Source organism: Lissotriton helveticus, chromosome 4_1, assembly GCF_964261635.1.
Source record: "Lissotriton helveticus chromosome 4_1, aLisHel1.1, whole genome shotgun sequence".
Lineage (NCBI taxonomy): Eukaryota > Metazoa > Chordata > Amphibia > Caudata > Salamandridae > Lissotriton > Lissotriton helveticus.
The window spans coordinates 508868777-508890081 of NC_136063.1; the positions used below are offsets into that span (position 1 = coordinate 508868777).

General features: G+C 44.3%; 1 protein-coding gene across 1 annotated transcript in view; it reads left to right on the plus strand.

Moving 5' to 3' along the window:
* The window catches only part of IMPA1 (inositol monophosphatase 1), a 124486-nt gene that overhangs the window by 42859 nt on the left and 60322 nt on the right, over positions 1-21305 (plus strand). The window contains exon 7 of the mRNA XM_078687105.1: positions 6880-6988. Within this exon, the coding sequence (XP_078543231.1) occupies positions 6880-6988 (109 nt within the window). The remainder of the gene's footprint in view (positions 1-6879; positions 6989-21305) is intronic.

Sequence of the window (21305 nt, forward strand, 5' to 3'; positions counted from 1 at the left end):
ACAACTATGATCTGCCCTTTAAAGACTTCAGAAAATGCCAAGGCATAGATTGTTCCAGCACTAAATAAACTTTAAATGGATAAGTGATCTCTATGAAAGGCTTGTGCATTTTCACTGAAATACAGCATGCTCCATTGAAACAAAAAATAGCCTCTACTCATGAAAGCAGAAACCAGAAAGAGGACACTATTGTTTTGTACATAATCCCCATCTGAAAGTTAAGACCCAAGAACTGCTCCTGAACATCGGTTGTAATCCACTATTGTACTCTTGAATGGGACAGTAGCCTGTCACTGTGCTGCTTCAAGTCTTGTTTGGCATGGAGGTTTGTTTAAACTACCATCTCACCAATAAATCCTCTTCTATAAACAGGATGAAAAAAAAACAATTGATGTGTAATATTTCGTGTCCACAGGCTAGCCAGCAATTCCAGTGAATGATGGAAGAATAGGCCTGACTCCATCCTGGGCATTCCTCCTCAACGTCTCCTCTTACCTTACATCAGCAGGCACAACCCTAACAAATAGGGGGAAAGATTGATGTATCCTTACCCTTGGAACTTCCACTTTCTGCTCAAACGAAGCATTCCTAGACTCGGTATCTGATTTTTTACCGTCCTCGTTGGAAGGAGAATTTTTGTGATACCTCTATGCCAAAAAAAGTCATTGGCAGAGCCATCTCCATGCTCCAATTCACCCTGAACTGAAAATGGGAAACATAACCCCTCTAAATAAACTAAGAGCCCAAGAAAAAAAACCAACAAAAGCTATCTACTCCAATGATCTCTGAAACTGTATAAAAAATAAAATTAAAAAAAGACAACCAGACTTCAATGTAGAGAAAAAAGGTCTAAAAAACACTAATAACATAACTGCAGAAATAAAATAATATGCTCAGAATTGTAGAACTATTCTAACATGGGGCAAAAACGAGATGCACTATAAAATAAAACCTAAATATAAGAATAAAACACTACAACATTAATCTACAAGGCATCCTGTTACAAGCCAAAATGAAAAATTCATCAAGTTCGAGCAAATGCTACAAAAATTACAACGGAAACATTACGACTACCACCTAAACTAGCATCTACACAAACTACGAACATTGCAAGTGGGAAACACAAAATTTTAAAAAGAACTCACAAAAATATCATCCACGCAAAAGCAGTAGAAAAATGGGAGAATGTATCTTCACAATCCACCCTTCCCCTCCCAGCAAAAAAGGTAAGTAATCTATAATTGGCACCAATATTTAGCCCATATGCACAATATGCAACAGTGGAAAGTCGTAACATAAATAGCAATCAATATAATCACACCACCGCAATTATAATGGAAAAAGTAACATCTAAAAAAAGGCATTCATGGCTCCCAATGGCATTGCATTTGCAGCAGACCTGATCAATAGTTGCAGGAATGCAATGAAAACTAGCCAAGCTCCAGCTCTTCTTAAGCGACAACCTGATTCTCGACTGGCTCCAGCTAATCTTCATAGTATGACGTAATGACACTGGGACATATGCATTAACTCAGAATTGCACAGTAATGGCATGGAGGTACTGCAGCAGTAATTCCTGGTGCGGAATTAACTCCCTGCCAATACCGTCACTCGGAAGCAGCACCTTAATGTGGACAACTAGCTACATTTCTATGGGATTATCCTGCAGATGAGGTGTCTGTCCCAAACCAAACTAGCACAGGATGTCTAGCGTCCTGTTCTTTGCTCATCACAGAATCATGGAGGACGATGCAACTGAGGAAAGTGCAAAGCCTAGAGAAAGCAGACCATTCTGTTCAGAGTAGATCATCAGCCAAGTCCTAACTGAGTTTCTCTGGGATTTGCAATTCCAGAGGTATGAGTGTCTTCAGTCAGACTGACCCCTATCAGCATAATGTAGGCTTAACTGATCACGGGTAGCAATAGGAAGCAATCCAGTCTAACTGCTGGAGTTGGTAGAGAGATTGGGAGGCACAGAATATGACATGGAAACATTGACATATAAAGAGTAATTTGGGGCAAACATCAAGAAGTAGGGCCCACAATCTATGGACCTTACAATCCATGGGCCTGCTGCTCCATTGATAGCTACATCCCTTCTTTCATGGCACAGTACGATTACCAGTGGTCATCTCATTATAACCAAAGCTACCGAGTGGATCCCTGTTATGTATGACATTTTCAGTCGGCAATAGGCTTTTTCGCAGAGGAAGTTCAAACTGAAACTGATATCTAGAAGTCTCAGAATACAAAGCATGAGCAGAAAACTTCCATCAGGTGCGGGGATGTTGCCTAAAAGAAAGAATCAACCCAGGCTGAACAAATGACTAATTACTACTCACTGGATATGCATTGCAGTGAAATAGCTGAAAAGAATTACATTCTTGCCAAAGAGATAAACTTTGAAGCAGAAGTATCATAGCCCTCTGTCCTTCCATTTCAAGCTCAAGCCTAGGGTAAGAGACAAAAAAACATTCATGGCACTCCTACCGAGTAGTATGCCATTCATCTTCAAAACAATTCCGCGCTTCCACTGGGATACAAGTGGCCATATAAATACAACTATAAAACAATCCACACGGCGTGAGAATGCACATCTGCTTTGTTATGTTACATAGAGTGTCACACAGGAAATTAACATGTGTACTTCTAACTTCACTCTCCTGGGAAAACATTTTCTTTTTTGTTTTTTTTTAAAAACCTTTATTGTACAAAGAAAGCTCACAAATACGGGCCTACAACCCCACGGGCTGGCCACCACACGGTAAAAAACGTAGCAAAGGAGAATAGGTTCTTCACAGGATATGGCACCAGGAGCACAGGAGAAACCACAAAGGCCATCGAGCAATCAGTACAAACAGGATAACAAAAGGTTAATTTTCTAATACGGGGCGGGGGAACAGAAGAATAACGGGCCGTGGAAGAAACAACAAGGGAGGGGCCGCGGCAAGCCGCCATTTTATGAACACAGGATGAAACAATAAGCCATACAAACATAGCTACCAAAGAATATACACATAATCGGAGTACAAAGAAGCTACAATGGCATCAGTCAAACCGCGCTCACCCATCACCGCCCCCACCCAAATTGAAGAGACAGAACCAAAAAGGCCCCCATTGCAAAATACAATACGATACGCACCCCAACGGAAATAAAGAGACCCCCATAAAGGAGGAAGGGGAAGAGGGAAAAAGGGGACAAAAGAAGGGACTCCCACCAAATCACGCACCCCCAGGAGACAAGACAGAACAACATGACCCGGCAAGTGATACACCAAAAAGTCGATACCAAAATAACCAGCGGGCCACAATCAGACACACACCGGAATACGAACGCCACAGAAACTCCCCAGGGGGACACATGAGGAGACAGAGTCCCGAAAAGGTGAATACACAAGAGCCATAGAACAAAAAAAGGAAGAAATAAGGGGGGAAAAAGACCCCCCAATAGAGACAGACCCCCCCCACCCACCCCTAAGCCCACCCTGCACCCCTGCAGAAGGCTACGGCCTACCCCCCCGCAGCGTGCCTGTCGCCCTAATTAGAACCCGAAATATAGCGGAGCAAAGTGAAGTCGGAAACAGAAGACAAAAACGGGAAGGGCAAGGGAAGGGAACACGGGATGGGAGACACATACATACACATACACGGGGGAGGGCCGGGAAACAGGAGGAAACGCACCCGGCCACCCGCCTGAGTCGAAGGTCCGAGACCCCGGGAAGCCAAAGATTATCAGGTTGCAGTCCAAGAGCACCAAACAGTCACATATAACCATACCAGGACACGTTGACCATCCAAACCAGTACAAGACTACCGCACGCAGATGCCAGTGCACATCAGCCCTGTCCCTGTTTGTCCAAAGTGGGAACAGTCCGGTCCAGCGAGGTCCAGGCCACGAAGAACAGAAGGCAGACAGCAGGAAAATCCAACGGTAGTCCAGAAAATACACGTGAAGGACAACACGGAAGATCCAGGAAAGTCACGAAGTGTAGCAAACGAAGCAGGCACAGGTCCAAGGATATGTCCAAAGAAACCGACCCATCTGGGCCAGCACAGGAGAGATCGCCGGGCAGCGGCGGCAAAAAGGAACCGGGAGAGTCATGAAGGTCAGGCCGAGCAAAATCCAGTTCCCGGGCCAGAGGCAAAGGAGGCAAAGCCGGAGGAGGAGGCACCATCAAGTTCCGCACACCCACGGACGCGGTCGTAGCCGGGGCCAATTCTGCCAGGATAATTCCAGCCGCACCCCGCAACGGCAAAGCCACATCCGGCCGTGGGGGCCCGGGAGGCCCGTAGCGAGGAACCATCTCCGAAGTAATGACAGGCGCGGCCACCAAGAGTCGCCAGGAGAGCAGGGCATCCAGGACCTCTTTAAGTGTAGGAAAACCTTTACAGTATTCGTCACCCGGGCCATGCGGCGGGCCTCCAGCGCTCGTCCAGGCCCGGCCAAGACAATTGGGGTCGGTCGCCATTTGAGAGCCCAACAAGGCCGCGCGGCCGCCAACCTCCGCCGGGGCGACGGCAAGGCAAGTGTAGTCGCGCCGACCAGCGGCAGAGCACCCCGGGCAGGAAGGGGGGCCACCAGAAGAAAGGGACCTCACCGGCCACCCAACGCCGCCGGTCCCGTTCTCCGAGTCCGGGCGGCAAAATCAAAATGGCCGGACCGGAGAACAAAGGGGGAGCAAGCCGGATACACGAGGAGCTTCGGCAATGGAAGGCAGCGCCTCCACCAAAGGCCTCCTCCCCACGGGAATCAGCCAGGAAGGACCTCCGGCCCACACGAACAACGGCCTTCCGACCACCTCCACCGCGCCCCGAAGGGCAGCACCGCGGGCTCCGTCCGGGCCGGGAGCCAGCAAGAAGATCCAGGCCAGTCCGCCTCCGACTCCCCAAAATTATCGTGGGCACCGCACCGGATCCACAGCAGCCAGGACAACCGGAACAAGAGGTAAGTGCCTGCAGGGCGTCGTAGCACTACCACACAGCAAAGAGGGCTTCCCGGGGCAGGATAACAGCAGGATAAATGTGAAAATACAGGCGGGCGAACGGAGCCGAGCTAAAGCGCGGCCATCTCGGTCGCGAGCTAGGCTCCTCCCCCCTGGGAAAACATTTTCACCCTCCAAACAAGAGTCAAACCTGCTGATTACTTCAATGGGCCGTCCAATACTCAAACATCTTTCATAACCTGACAAAAAGGTCACCCTGCAGACCCTCTATATCTTACGTTTATTTATTAGGATCTCCAAAAGGTGGAAAATAGCACATTCCATCCAAATATAATTTTTTCGTGGCAAAAACTGCCAGACTGTCGCTTTCTGCTTTAAGATCTTACAGCTGCAATGGTGGGAGAGGTAACACTGCATCTCAGATGCCCAAGAATTCCCTGTAAGTATAGATCACTGAGCACTTTTGTATCCCCGGCACACTTGTAGGGAAAGGGAGAAAGGCAGGCTTAGAGCTTGAACGAAGAGCCCTGGGCAGTGTTTATTGCTGTTTGTCCACACTTCAAACTGGGAATAGCAGCAGGAAACATTCTACACATCCCTGCAGCAGTTGTGGACATATCAGACAGGACAGCTGCTCTACTAGCCACTTGCTTTTTTTTTATTCATTTCACATTTGATGTATATTATCTCTTATGTTCAATTTTAAAATTCTATTGTTTGGTTTACGTGTAAAAGAAAGTCTACTTCTGCTTGCTTTGAAAATTGTTTATAAAGAGTTTGAGCTGCTCTACACTACTTTTGAATATGTCATCCTCGATTTGTTGCTTTAGGTTTTTAAATTAAGGAGCAAAAGATTGGCTTTAATTTATTTTCCAGATGTTGTATTGGAAGAGCCATAAATGTGCTGGCAGTGCTAGTGAAATACTGGCCTGTGGTACTCGTATTTGTTACACTCGATGTCAGAAATACTGTGAACCTTTCTGTGTTGTCTAATATGTAATCACCTACCTGTCAACCTGTTGTGTCTCAAGTCAGGGCAAGGCCAGGTGTTTAAGAAGGAGATACCATTGCTAGAGGAAAAAACGTTCCGTGAGAGTGGTTGATATTTGTTAAGGTGGTGACCTTATGGAGGTTTATGGTGGTTTGTTGCCCATTTTGAGGGAGAATTTTGTAGAAAAGTTGGTGAAATCAGCCAAATGAGGGTGCGTTGTAAATACCTCTAAAGACTTGAGAGATCTTCAGAGCTCCAAATCAAATTAAAGCCCATATTAAAGGGGGCAATTTTGTTTTTTTGCGATCCTCCCCCACCTGATTAAATTAGAATCGCTAGGTTCTGCTTGAAGCACCAGGGGATCGTCTTCAACTGCTATCACTAGGCATGATTTGATTGGGGGGAGGGGTTGGGGAGGCAGGGATTGGTGCGGTTGCTGGAAAGCTGAGAGTGGCTCTTTTCTATGCTCGCACCAAAATAAGGGCTGTTTTCTACCGCATCGAAACCCATGGGGAAACCTGAAAGTGTTTTCATGGGTGTCATTCCTGAAGCTGACATCAGCACGTCTCTTACATGAGCGCATCAGTTGCAGGGTCTCTAATCGCTTTGCAGTAGAGGAAGACTCTCCAACGTATGTCGAAGGAGTTGAGGGATGAGCGAAGCAATGGAACTCCAAACGCTAGTAGCTCTCCCAGTGCTGGGTGCTTGAACATGACCTTCCTCTCCGTGGCGCCCAATGAAGTGCACGTGGACAGGGAGGTTATGTCAACAGCACCCAAATAGGTAATCCGGACAGGTTTTGTTTTCTGCATTCGAAGTTTGTTCACACATTGGTCCTGAAGATGATGCATTAACATTAGCCTTCGGTCTTGCCAAATAATCTCATTGTCTGAGTGCCTTAATTTATTGTACTGTGGAGTAACAAAGCTATTTTGTCTCAAACAGATATTACACAGTCGCTCATACTAACAGAATTAGGGGCAAGCCGTAACCCAGATGTGGTAAAACTGACCTTTTCCAACATGGAAAGACTTCTGTGTATTCCAATTCATGGGTAAGTTCTGTTCTCTTATGTTGTGTTTCTGTTAGAAATAATCAACCAAAAATGCAAATGTTATTATCTCATTGTCCTGTTATAAACAAATTTATTTACAGATGTCATATTTAGCTTTTGGCCCTTATGCAGCTCTGTTTCTACCTATATATGTTGTGGAATCCAAAATATTTCTATGCAATCATATTCTTTACATAGAAGGAACATAATCAAACTAATTAAAGCTTTGGCTGAATCTCTGACTTCCTGACTAAAGAGCCTTTTGATGATTTAGTTTCACTCACTCTACTTGACTAAATTGGCTAACTGGCACTGTTTAACTTCCAGGCCCACTGTTGGCTTTGCTGGCAGTATCTGCAGAAAAATTGCGGCTTAAACATTTTTTGTAAAGTAAATAAAATCAAGTTAAATCATGTGTTTGTGTGTGGGTTTATGTTTGTGTCTGATCGCAGGTTTATGTGTAGTTGTGTACATACATTTGTATACCTTCTTGGATGAGAAAAAAAACATTTAATAAAATTGTATTCATCAAGGACAAAGTCATGAACTTGGGTACTTGAAAATATTTGGCAGAAAAACTAAACACCACTGTGGTCTGTTGTTCTGCGGCTTGTCAGAATTCCTTGTGAGACCTGGTGCCAAATGGGTGCTTCTTTAATCTTTGTCTGGTGCCATTAGCATTGATTTCCAAGTATTCGAATAACCATGTACTCCATGGAAAGCAAAAAGATGGCACCTGATGCAATCTAATGACCATGGCACATAAATTGGCTCATTGAAGACAATAACCTTGTTTGCAATTAAAAATCTGAAAGAAGAAAAAACATTTGCTGGAGCACAGTGGGCCCAGTAAAGGATGGGATTGGGGGCATTCTGCCCCCAACGTCTATCCAACTCCCTCACCTGCCCCATGTTAACCTTGGGCATTGTCTGTGGAGCTAATAATTCATTCCTCTGCAACCATCATGATTCAAGAAACTAACCATATCCCAATCTTTCTCAAGAAGCACTCACAAGAATTAGGACCTCCGTTCCACCTGCAATATGAACGTACCCCTCTTTTGAGGTATTCAAAAAGGATCTGAAATGGCAACTGTTCCACGGTTGACTTAATGCTGGGCTATGTGCTTTGTTAAGCCCTACCACGTAATGTCTGCTCATGTTTCTTCCTGTCTTTTTTGCTTTATTTCTATGCGCTATCCACTATAAATATTATTTTTAATATGCATCACCAGTTATAGACCATTTAATAGCGACTTGTCTTTTCTTAAACTTGTTGGTCCGTTTGTATGATCTGCGTATTTACAATTCTATGATTTAGTTTTTCCTCCCATAGAGTGCTCAAACCCCTTGAATCTGGTATGCGCTGTAAAAAACTGCAAAAAAACAAATAATAGATGTTCGAACGTATGCTTGGTGGGTATGACCTTCATCCACTTTCTCTGCCCTCAGATCATCTGGTGGTGGCCGTCAGCAAATCCCGGCACTCACTCACTCACTCCGGGTATCTTAGGCTTTGGTCATGATTCATCTGGCTTGAGACACAGCGAATAGCTGTGGGACAGCCTACCCTTCTTTCTGCAAAACCTTCCTGCACCGTGGTTGGCAATGCTCAGCAAGCTCGGTGTTTTTTTATTTCTCCACTCAAACATGTCAGAGTCCAATTTACTTGCCACTAAAAGGCCTCAAGCGCAACTATGCCTATATCATTTTGTGATGTCATTTTAAAAAGAAATGCCCAAGAGAAATAACACTAACATTAAGATAGGGTCCACCCACACATGATGCCCATCAATGTTATTGTGCCAATTGCTAATGACAGATTCGATTCCATTTCATGAGGTCTGCTACAAATGATGAATTGGAGCACCTCCAAAGTATATAGGAGGGCTTCCCAAATGTCTCAGCGTGCTAAAAATTGTATTTTAAAATGTTGCCTTGTTTTCCTAATAATGGGTTCAGTGTGTTGATCTACGAGGGTATATTCCAAATTTGCTAGAGTTCTCATTGTATCAGGCTGTTGGAGCTGGCCACTGATGCTCACATACACCATGATTGTTCATTATTACACTGATCCGCTCACTGTGTATGGGATTTGTGGGTGTGGTTGTTCAGTATCCCAGGGTTGTTGATTCAGACTCAGGCTTGACAAAAACAAATATCTTTAAGGACATGATAATCAAATCTATAAATCACGCACCGCAAGCCCGTTTTGCATGCCAGTTTCCTTTCTTTATAGACCTAGTATGTTGTATTCACTCTCACACCCTCCATCCAAGACTGAAAATAGACACTACAACGTCTACATAAGCATGCAACTAAAGAGACATTGCCATTCCTTCTTTCTTTCCCTCTGAATATCCATCTTCCTCTGCAGCGGTCTTTCTCCTCTGCTTAATATCCTTTCTTCCCTCCCCACACTGTGTAAGTAGAGAAGGGTAAAGTTTGATGAGATATTGAATACCTAATAGTTGAGATGGAAAGTTCTCTGCATACCGTGTGCCCATTTTTCTGTTAATTCCCTCATTTACCTCAATAAAGATGCAGTGCCATGGAGTATTGTTCCTGTTTACTGAGCTGAGACTCCAGAGCTTAACCTTCCTCTTTTTGACAGTGGCTTCTGTGCCCAGAGTGAGGTGCCTACTAGCCTTTCTAGTTTACAAGGTCCTTCCAGGCTGATAGGCATTGTGCAAAGGCTGCCCAGGCCCAGGAGAGACCCCAGAGTTTGAACTGTCACATTTCCTCCACCTTGCCTCCCTGTACAGTTGTCCTGAGGGTGAGGTGTTAGCTCATGGCTTCCTTGAAGGAGCAGCGAGTTCACCTTTCCTCATCCTCCTCCTGATTCCTTTTCCATAGCTGAACAATCTGGCCCTTGTCTGGGACTTGTACACATGCCCCCTTAATTAGCTGAACTGTCCCCGGGGAAGCTTCACTTGTTCATGAGTTCTGCATGCCTTTATCATCCAATATCCAAGGCTGGCCCTCTGGGACTGGAGGAGCATCTCACAATTCAAAGGTTGGCTATTGGCTAGCTTGGGCAATAAGTACTGGGTCTCTTGACCGGTATGTATGTAACATCCAGGGTGGAGGTGCACATAACAGAAAATACAGAGTTTCAAGGATAGCACTCTCGTTGTGACTGCCTTCCATGATGGGCACAATCATGGGATCACCACATCGGGCAAAGTGCTTCTGGGATCATCCTGTGCATGGAGAGACTACAGACTGTGGTTAAGAGGCTGCATGTCATCTTTCAAGAAGAGTTTCTTTCTCGGTCAGTGAAGTCCAGAGACCAGGTGCCATAGGGAGACTTTTAGGAGATTACAGTTGAGACCCCCCATGGTATGATGTCTCACCAGTTAGTTGCTTGAGTTCTTCATCAGTTGCATTTCCTTAGGTCCAGGGGAAGAGCAATTGACCTGTGATTCTACAGAGGGTGACCCTGACCCATACAGCACCGAAACCTGCCTGCACCATTCAGTTGCTTCCAGAGCCTTGAGGATTAACTTGGCTAACTTGGTAGCTCTAACAGCTTCTGAAGTATAGAACCGTCAACCTCCCCTTTCTAGGTGAAGCGTTGTAGGAGTGCTGCCCCTATGAACTCCTCGTCACTACATCCAATGATAGATTCTCACTGGTGTCGCTACATTTTTAGATAGCCTGATTTCTTGATCATGACCTTTAGGTTCTTAAGTAGAGTCCCTTAACCTTTTTGCTATCTCAGCAAGTTTTCAGTTGTACTGGCACCGGAAGGGGCCACATTCATCAAAGTTATGGGTTTGTGACTTACAGGACTTTGCTGAACTGTGTTCCCTCCCATGGGCATGGCACACCCCATGTACCCGCTTCAGAAGTTTGTGTTGCCAAGAAAGAGTAAGGACTCCAAAAGGATCAGTAAATGCACGCCTACCATGCAAACAAACAGACATTTTGTTTGTTAGAATTGTATGAATGTGAACATGACTGCCTTGAATAGTTTGATGTCGGTGAGCTTATGTTCAGAACTTATATATCCTCATTAATATCATCCGTCATATAAGACATGAAATATAGTCTTTTAAATGTCGAACTTGGTTACTTAGCTAGCCAAGACGTTACAGGAACCAGTTGCATGTTCTAGGATATAAGGCTTCACATCTCTGAACATTCTATGGCTAAAACACATTTCTTTTTAAATACATCTATAGCTCCCTCCACGTTGCAGAAAACATCATAGTGAGGATAGGGAAGTCTTGGAGCTCAGTAAATATACTTTATATACTCGACCATTAATGCACTCCTAAACAGAACAAACTAGGTGAAGGGGTTACTTGTATTCTAGTTCTCTTTGTTGTGATTGCTGTGGCACGTGCATATACTGTGGTGGAAAAAGGTATTTGTGTCACCGTCATGAACATCATACTCCTTGTTTATAAACAATAGTAAGGTTGCATTCTCTCTTAATGTTGTTCATTCCTCTTCATTTTCTTATATTGTGAACCTTTCCGTACCTCATTGCTTTCTAAGGTCCATTTTTGGCTGCCAAATAGTTTAAAAGGTGATAATCCTTGATTGGATTTAGGTAATTTGTCTTCAGTATCCAGTGTTTGCGACAAATATTATGATTTTCATTAACATTGGACACATTTTAAATATCATTTAATTAAAATAGTCATGTAAGTAAAAGGGTAGCTTTTAGAAGATCCTTTGGGGTTGGCAGACAGATTTAAGAGGAGGTGATTAAGTAGTATGTTTGCCATCACTTTGTAAATTAAACGTAAAAACAATTACCAAGATCAATAAGATGGACACTGTCTCTGTGAAACAGATGTAGATTGTTGAATCCTAATATGTCGAATTCGAAAGCTCTAAAATGCAGTCATGACATGATTTACATTCCTACAGGGTTGTCTCCAGTACAGTATGGAAGAGCAACTTTTGAAGTTTGGCTAGGTGTCCATTACAAAAAAAAGGTGTGAACCCACAACATTACATCTACATATAAAAATAAATACATTAAGATGCCACTGATTGGATATATTCTGTAATATTGGAACCACTGCTCTCCAGCTCCTGCCACAAAATGTAAACCACTTTACCATAATTCCTGCACAACTAAAATCTGGTACCCAGTTTTGCTCGCATGCATTCCCCTTTACTGAGTACACTTACAAATCATCTAGAATCCAGATGTAAGAAGAACTGTGGCAAGCCATGCTATTAGTTTGTGCAGAAACTGGAAATTAATTAAAACATTCCTACCAAAATAAGGAAAACACTAACAAGCAGATACAATTATCACTAAATAGTGAAATACAATGATGATAACTAAACCTATTAGTCTACCGAATATGTGTCTTATCATGAAACTTATTTCTATTGGTAACTTCTAATCATTTGTTATGTGACCTCAATCAAATATTCACTAGCGATAACTGACATATCTCATCATATATTATTTAAAACCATGAACTTCCTTGAATGACCACCGTTCACAAACATTGAAAACACATTTAAAAAATACATGCTGTAACCTGCCTAATAAAAAAAAAAAAATCTTTACAGCAATAAACAAGCACCAACATGTTAATTATATTTCAATAAGGTACTGAGTTACGTTCATTCGAAGCGTAGTAAGCTAAAAACATAAACACTGTCAAAAGTGAAAATAATGAAATAGATTTCCTGGGCTAATATTTGAGAACACTACTAAAAACAAAACATGTCCAATGATTAATTTAAGAATATTATAAAATTATTAATGTGGAAAATAAATCACTGCAAACTAAAAGCGCAAGCCAATTACAATCCATGTTTATTTTTAAAATAAAAATAAACTCTGTACCATCCACATAGGACAGGCCATTTCTTTTTAAAGAACTTGAAAGAAAACTTCCTCTCTATCTTTCTTTCAATTAGTAAGCCTCACTGACTGAAGTGCATTGTGCAACATTTTAGTCTTCGTGACAAAATATTCAACAGACAAACTATTTTTGCTGCATTTTTCCGTTAACAGACGACCTGCATGAACATGAAGGAATGTTTGTACCTTTGATTCACTTCATCACAAAGTAATATAACACACATGTATGCCCCTATTCTAACAAGCATTCTCTGAACAGAATACACTTTCACACATATGCATTCTATTAACGTGTGCCAAAGCGCATCCTTTGTTATACAACTGTACATTGAACCATAAAATAAACTCACAGCCTCCTTAACATATACAAGTACATCCTTCCACATATACATCTACACGTCATATTACATATTTCAAAACAAACTCTAATCTTATTGGTGATGTGTCCAACCTGCAAAATACAACCCCCCCTGCACTGATAGTTCACATTAGGACTGCAAGGATGTGTGGGCATCAAGGGACTGTGGGGATGGAAGTGAGTCACAGAAACCGGACACATAGTACATTCCTGACCCTTAAATAAATTTCACTGTATATGTAAAACATAGCTTTATGTTAAAATGTCTTAAAAAATCCCTAAAAGACCTAAAGGAGTTGATACTGACGAGCATATTGCCTCAATAAAAAAAATAACCATTAGCTAAGTCAGTAGGTTGCGCATGTTAAATTCATTAGCTAAACGTTGCATTTTGACAGTGCTTGTTGTCCTAACTGAAAAGCATTGGCAAAAAGGGAAAAAAAACATATCCAACCATAAGAGTAGAACGGCTGTTTCCTAGCAGAGCAATTACAGTCCGACAGCCATAATTATAATAGGGCGGTTGGAAGACCACCCCTGCAGGGCCCCCACTATTCTGGCAGTCTGTGGACCGCCAAACTCGTAATTAGGCCATAAGATGATTCAGATCTTATTCCTAAATGTTGCTATAGTTCTGTGAGTAGGAACCATCATTAAATGTATGCATGGATTTCCTGTACATCAAATGCTGCTAGTGGACCTGCAGCACTGATTGTGCCACCTACACAAGCAGCTTTTCAAATGTGTCTCGGACCTGCCACTGCAGTGTCCGCACATGCAGTTTTTAACTGCTATGTCGTCCTGGCAAGTGCACCCACATGCAAGGCCCTAACCTACCCTTTTTCTACACGTAAGGCAGCCCTAAGGTAGTCCCTAGGTAGCCCAATAGGCAGAGTGCAGTGCATGTGAAAGGTAGGACATGTGCTGGTGTGTTTTACATGTCCTGATCGTGAAATGCTGCCAATTCGTTGTTCACAATTTTTTTTTTTTTTTTTTTTAAATCTTTATTTATAAAGTTTTCTTGACAACCAGTGAGAGAGAGTGGCACCACATTAGGTTACACATAACTACATTGCATTCCAATCCAATACAGAAATAAAATACGGTGATCGACGAGTCCGAGCAAGCCGGATCCATGCAGTCTTCTGTGCTGAAGCTGTACTACATTACAAGGTCCAACAATTAAATCATAGTAAGATTACACAGCTAGGTAAGTCGTCTCAGGAGGGCATCAAATACATACAGATACATGAACAATAGTCGTGGACCTGTGCATCATGACAGTTTTGCACCCTAGCGAACCTGGATCCAATCCGTTCCAAGCCACCCAGCCGAGGTCATATCTTTCTACCCACTTCACACTGTGCATTAGTATTTAGAATGGGATGAATCCGTACTCAGGAATAGAGGGGTATAGCTTCCCACACAGGATTCTAAGAGGCACCTTCGTCATTATTAACGAAACCTGCCCCGCAGCCGTCACTCTCGACTGCCAGCATCCGAGTCGTCCGAACCTGCAGCTTCTTTCATTAAATAACTCTGCAAGGGACCCCATATATCACCCGGCCGGCTTCGTACTGGCAGCAAATCAGCATACACATTGTTCTGATCCTGGCGATAAATCATATCAGCAATCCATTCCTTAAACTTTGGGGCCCTCCCCCTACCCCACCTACATGCTACACGTCTTTTGGCCAGCAGCAGCGCAACATCTACAAATCTGCGAACAGTCTTAGGGACATCCCGTGTGTATCCCAACAGCATTAATAACGGATCTCTATTGATCACCCCTCCAGTCATAGCCTGCAAAGCTTCCTGTACTTGTACCCAGTATTCATGTACACCCGGACACTCCCACGCCAAGTGGATGAATCCAGCCCCTTCTGCCCTACAGCGCTCACATCTATCGTCGTCCGCCAATCTGAATCGCAATTTTCTAACAGGTGTATAGTAAAAGCGCTGTAAGAATTTGAAATGAATAATCTTCAGCCTGCTACTAGGCGAAATTCGAGCTGTGACGGCACAACAGTATTGCCATTTGTCGTCAGGGACCAGTCCGCCCAGGTCCTCGCTCCACTGTCTACGAGCGGAGCTCTCAGGCCCTAGGCGCTGGAGTCTGATATTGTTGTACATCTTAGAAATGAGATGACGACCATCGGATAATAGCATGGCGTGAAGTGGCAAAACCACATCCGGTTCCCTCGGGAAATTCGTTGTTCACTATTGAAAGGCTTAGCTCTCCATGGGTTAATATTGGAGTTACCTTGTAATATATAACTTTCAATTGGGAAAAGAGGTGTTTTTTAAATTGTGTGTTTGAAAATGCCACTTTTAGAAAGTGGGTGACTTCTTTGTTTACTATTGTATCTTTGTATGCCTGGGAAATCAATGTCTGGTTTAGGCTGTCAGGATCTGGGGTGTGCATTCACTTATAGACAGTCACACAAAGGGAGCTGAGATGTGTCCTGTATATCCTGATTGCCCATCATCCGGCAGATGGGTCTTCCCTGAGCTAGAGTGGTGGAGGAGTTGTCACTGAAACCTGAATTGGGCTGTGGCTGCCTTTCACAATGCAGTCTCCACCTCCTGTGCTGTGCCTGGCCAAAGCAGGACAGAACTGGTTCTCGTGAGCAAGAGAGACTTTCTTTGAAGTATGCAGACTTCAAAGGCCAAAAGGGGTAATAAGTATTGGACCTAAAACCCCAGACTTTCAGAACACTTCTGGATCTAGAGGAACCTCTGCCAAGGAGAAGTGCTGAAGAGCTTTGAGGAGGCGTACTGCCACTTTGCTGTGTGTTGCTTTGCTGGGTTGGCCTACAGTTGCTGCTTCTGCTGTGGCGAGGACAAAGACTGAAATATGCTGTGTATCCTATTTGAGAAGTTTCTCCAAGGCCTAGAAGTAGAGCTTGCCTCCTGTTAAGAAGTCGCACAGACACAAAAACTTCACCCCCATTTGTAACTTTAAAGCTCCCGTGAGCAGTGGGCTGACGAGCCTGGGATCCCGCACCTACGCGCCTGAGTGGTACTATACCTGGCAGATATTGGCAGCCATCGGCAACCCCAGTACACGGCCTATCCCTGCTGACGAGGGGTGATACCCCGAAACACGTGTCCAGGGATGGCGAAGACAGCGAAGATAGCAGAAGATCGAAAGATGATGCATCACGAACACTTTACTACATTGATCAGAGTCCTTAGGGGCGACACCGCCGGTGTGTGAGTAGTGTGCAACCCCACCCCCATTTGTAACTTTAAAGCTCCCGTGAGCAGTGGGCTGACGAGCCTGGGATCCCGCACCTACGCGCCTGAGTGGTACTATACCTGGCAGATATTGGCAGCACTCGGCAACCCCAGTACACGGCCTATCCCTGCTGACGAGGGGTGATACCCCGAAACACGTGTCCAGGGATGGCGAAGACAGCGAAGATAGCAGAAGATCGAAAGATGATGCATCGCGAACACTTTACTACATTGACCAGAGTCCTTAGGGGCGACACCGCCGGTGTGCGAGTAGTGTGCGACCCCCCCACCCCCATTTGTAACAAAAACTTCACCTGCAGCATCCCGAACTCCACTGTTGGGAGTTCTAACCTTCCTTGTGGTGCCATTTCCAGTTCTGTTCCCTTGGAGGTTGATTTGCTGCTCCTGTCGCTGAAGATCCATGCATTGTCCTTCCCTTTGCTAACGGATTTTCTCTGGGCTTCGAGGTGCAGGCCTCTCCCTACTTATTTAAGATGGCTGGTCGGACATCCACGCCCTGTAGGTACAGTGTACCTGTTCTCCCAAATAGTTCAGTTTCCTCAGACTCCATGCCTGAGCATTTTAATTGCTGGGAATCCTCCCAGGCATGCACCATAAGCTTTTGTATGCTTTTTAATTTCATGAACATTGTGGGTTTTATTCTTGTTATTTGACTGGTTTTAGTGGGTGCAATTACCATGGGGGTGGGGAATGTATATATCTTTTAACTGTATGACTTTTTTCTGGACACTTTTCTTTTACCATTGTTTGGTTGTGGTAAAAATATGACCTTTTTATTTTTTAAGAGTTTTATATAGCGCGAACTGGCGAAGCCTTATCTGCCATTTTTGGAGTACTGGGAGATGCACTGTATAGTTTTCCTATGCCCTCTGATGCTGACGAGCAGCAAGTTCTCATTGTTTTTCGGAGAACTGGCTGCTTATCCACGTAAGAGGTGCCCCAAAGGCAAGCCTGCCTGCACCTATCCACACATGCACTACACCCAGCGTCGGGAACCAGGACTCTTCACCCTCTGAACTTGGTATCTAGCTCCCATTCGGAACTGATCTTCCTGTTGACTTCTTTATTTGCACCTCTTCCCTCAACCTCGTTGTGTATTTCAGCAATTAGGGAACCTAATTGCCCAGCCGGTTCTGCTCCATCAACTAACTACCTGAACTATATCTTCTGAACTGTACCATCCATGTGTTCTTGTTTTCCCTATGCTATTTTGATATTTGGGAATACATTGATTGTAATCAGCTTAACGCATATCACAGAAACCTAATTGCAACCTTGGTCTCATCCCGAAATTCTTGATAGTGTTCTTTCGGATTACTCAATTCACCATGACTGCACTACTTAGCTTGGGAGAGATGTGGCCATTGTTTACGGAACATGTTTTACATGCAACCTAGTTTACACTACAATTATGAACGGTGTCAAAATTGTAACTTTAAATTAATTCTCAGTGTTTTGGGAATGCTCGTATCTATAAACCTAGAGGACAACTCGCCTCATTCAGTGCAAGATTATTGGACCTGTTGTCCCTTTTGATTTGTTCTGAATCCTGCAAAGTTTGTGCTCCTAGGTGCCCTTATTCTTCATCTGCAGGTTCTGCAGAACACATTAAATGTCACTAATACAGGACTTTGCCAATTTGGGCCTGGACCTCATTGTTACCCAACCCACTCGTGTCACAGGGCACTTACTTGATCCTGTATTCACAAACCTTTCAGGAGCACAAACAATATTTCCTGTCCTGCTGATACAGACACCCCATTTTGCCCTTCAGTTCTGGCTACCACTTGACATGAGTTGGAAATCAACTCCAGGTCAAGCTATCTCGTCTGTCCCATCCCGGCCCCTTGATTTCTCATTCCAAATTATGTGAGGTTCTGACCAATGTTTTCGTGTATCAAGAGGGAGAGAGAGGACCAGAAAGCTAGTCCGTATCCCCAGGTTTATATGAAGTTAATCAAAAGGAGACTAGCTCGAGTAAAAAGGGTTAACAAAAATGATTAATTTTTAATTCAAGGACTCAAGTATGTTTCGTCAGGGGGTAGTGGCACCTGGTGGGTGTGCTCATGAAGCCCTCACCCACCAACCTAGTTGGTGGTATGCTTCATCATCGGGCCCACCCAGTGACACCTAACGTGTCCCGGGTGTGCTTCGACGCCTGATTACAGCGGAGCAGGTATATCGCTGAGTGTGCGGTGAAGAGTGTTATGGGATGTGGATTAAAACGGCTTGGCGGGGGTCCCAGTACCCGAAGGTGAATTAGACTTTAATACCTGGGCCACCGTCAGCGGTTAAAAATAAGGCTGTTGGATGTTAGAGGCGAGTTACGACCTCCCACATCCTGAGACGGGTCAACATGTTTCAGCCAGTGCCTTATGAATATGCTGGCTTTCTTCAGGACGAATTAAAATATGTGTGTGTAATTAAAACTAGTGGGCGTGTAATACAGACTATGTGTATACACGCCCTAAAGTGTTTGTAACTTTAAAGCTCCCATGAGCAGTTGGCTGACGAGCCTGGGATCCCGCACCTACGCGCCTGAGTGGTACTATACCTGGCAGATATTGGCAGCCATCGGCAACCCCAGTACACGGCCTATCCCTGCTGACGAGGGGTGATACCCCGAAACACGTGTCCAGGGATGGCGAAGACAGCGAAGATAGCAGAAGATCGAAAGATGATGCATCTCGAACACTTTACTACATTGACCAGAGTCCTTAGGGGCGACATCGCCGGTGTGTGAGTAGTGTGCGACTACATAAACAACAAAGAAACTTGAAGGTCTGAATTAGCTGAGTAAAATAGACTATCACCAGACACGGCACACTCCGAGTGCAGTGCATCAGCTATCACGTGATGGAGAGACACTTAAAGCAATGGTTTAAGTCCTATCAGCCTCATCATGTAGGACATCTTGAACTAGGTCTGTGTCCCCAAGCCCTGATGTACTGGCTTTGTATCACTAGGCCATAGTTCAGTGGATAGAAGTGTCCTCACCACTGGTGATGCTGATGTAATGCAGTGCAATGAAAGATAAAGTGATGTGTTATAAAATGACGGTCAAGGCAAATGAAGAAATTTTAATAATATTCACCTGGACGTCAGGTTAAAAAACAGTGTAAGGACAGTGTGAAAAAATCACTGTCAGCTTTGCTTGGTAATCATTCAGGCCAACATGTTTCTGCCGTAAGGTGGAGATTCACCGGCATTCGTCAGGGCCAAGCTAACTAGTATGCTACTGCAAAATACACTATTGAAAGTGAAAAGAAAAGAACTCAAACGTGATTACATGGAATCCAACAGACAATACTTTGCAGGCAAAGCTGACAGTGATTTTTTCACACTGTCCTTACACTGTTGTTTTTTAACAGGGCTTGGGGACACAGACCTAGTTCAAGATGTCCTACATGATGAGGCTCCGCCACATGGGTGGGCTGATAGGACTTAAACCATTGCTTTAAGTGTCTCTCCATCACGTGATAGCTGATGCACTGCACTCTGAGTGTGCCGAGTCTGGTGATAGTCTATTTTACTCCGCTAATTCAGACCTTCAAGTTTCTTTGTTGTTTATGTAGTTTCATTAGGGGTATTAACTTGGATGGTCGTTAAACACAGTCCCTCTGACCCTCCTCTGAAAGTTGTTGTTTTTCAGTAGTGTGCGACCCCACCCCCATTTGTAACTTTAAAGCTCCCATGAGCAGTGGGCTGACGAGCCTGGGATCCCGCACCTACGCGCCTGAGTGGTACTATACCTGGCAGATATTGGCAGCCATCAGCAACCCCAGTACACGGCCTATCCCTGCTGACGAGGGGTGATACCCCGAAACACGTGTCCAGGGATGGCGAAGACAGCGAAGATAGCAGAAGATCGAAAGATGATGCATCGGGAACACTTTACTACATTGATCAGAGTCCTTAGGGGCGACACCGCCGGTGTGTGAGTAGTGTGCAACCCCACCCCCATTTGTAACTTTAAAGCTCCCGTGAGCAGTGGGCTGACGAGCCTGGGATCCCGCACCTACGCGCCTGAGTGATACTATACCTGGCAGATATTGGCAGCACTCGGCAACACCAGTACACGGCCTATCCCTGCTGACGAGGGGTGATACCCCGAAACACGTGTCCAGGGATGGCGAAGACAGTGAAGATAGCAGAAGATCGAAAGATGATGCATCGCGAACACTTTACTACATTGACCAGAGTCCTTAGGGGCGACACCGCCGGTGTGCGAGTAGTGTGCGACCCCCCACCCCCATTTGTAACAAAAACTTCACCTGCAGCATCCCGAACTCCACTGTTGGGAGTTCTAACCTTCCTTGTGGTGCCATTTCCAGTTCTGTTCCCTTGGAGGTTGATTTGCTGCTCCTGTCGCTGAAGATCCATGCATTGTCCTTCCCTTTGCTAACGGATTTTCTCTGGGCTTCGAGGTGCAGGCCTCTCCCTACTTATTTAAGATGGCTGGTCGGACATCCACGCCCTGTAGGTACAGTGTACCTGTTCTCCCAAATAGTTCAGTTTCCTCAGACTCCATGCCTGAGCATTTTAATTGCTGGGAATCCTCCCAGGCATGCACCATAAGCTTTTGTATGCTTTTTAATTTCATGAACATTGTGGGTTTTATTCTTGTTATTTGACTGGTTTTAGTGGGTGCAATTACCATGGGGGTGGGGAATGTATATATCTTTTAACTGTATGACTTTTTTCTGGACACTTTTCTTTTACCATTGTTTGGTTGTGGTAAAAATATGACCTTTTTATTTTTTAAGAGTTTTATATAGCGCGAACTGGCGAAGCCTTATCTGCCATTTTTGGAGTACTGGGAGATGCACTGTATAGTTTTCCTATGCCCTCTGATG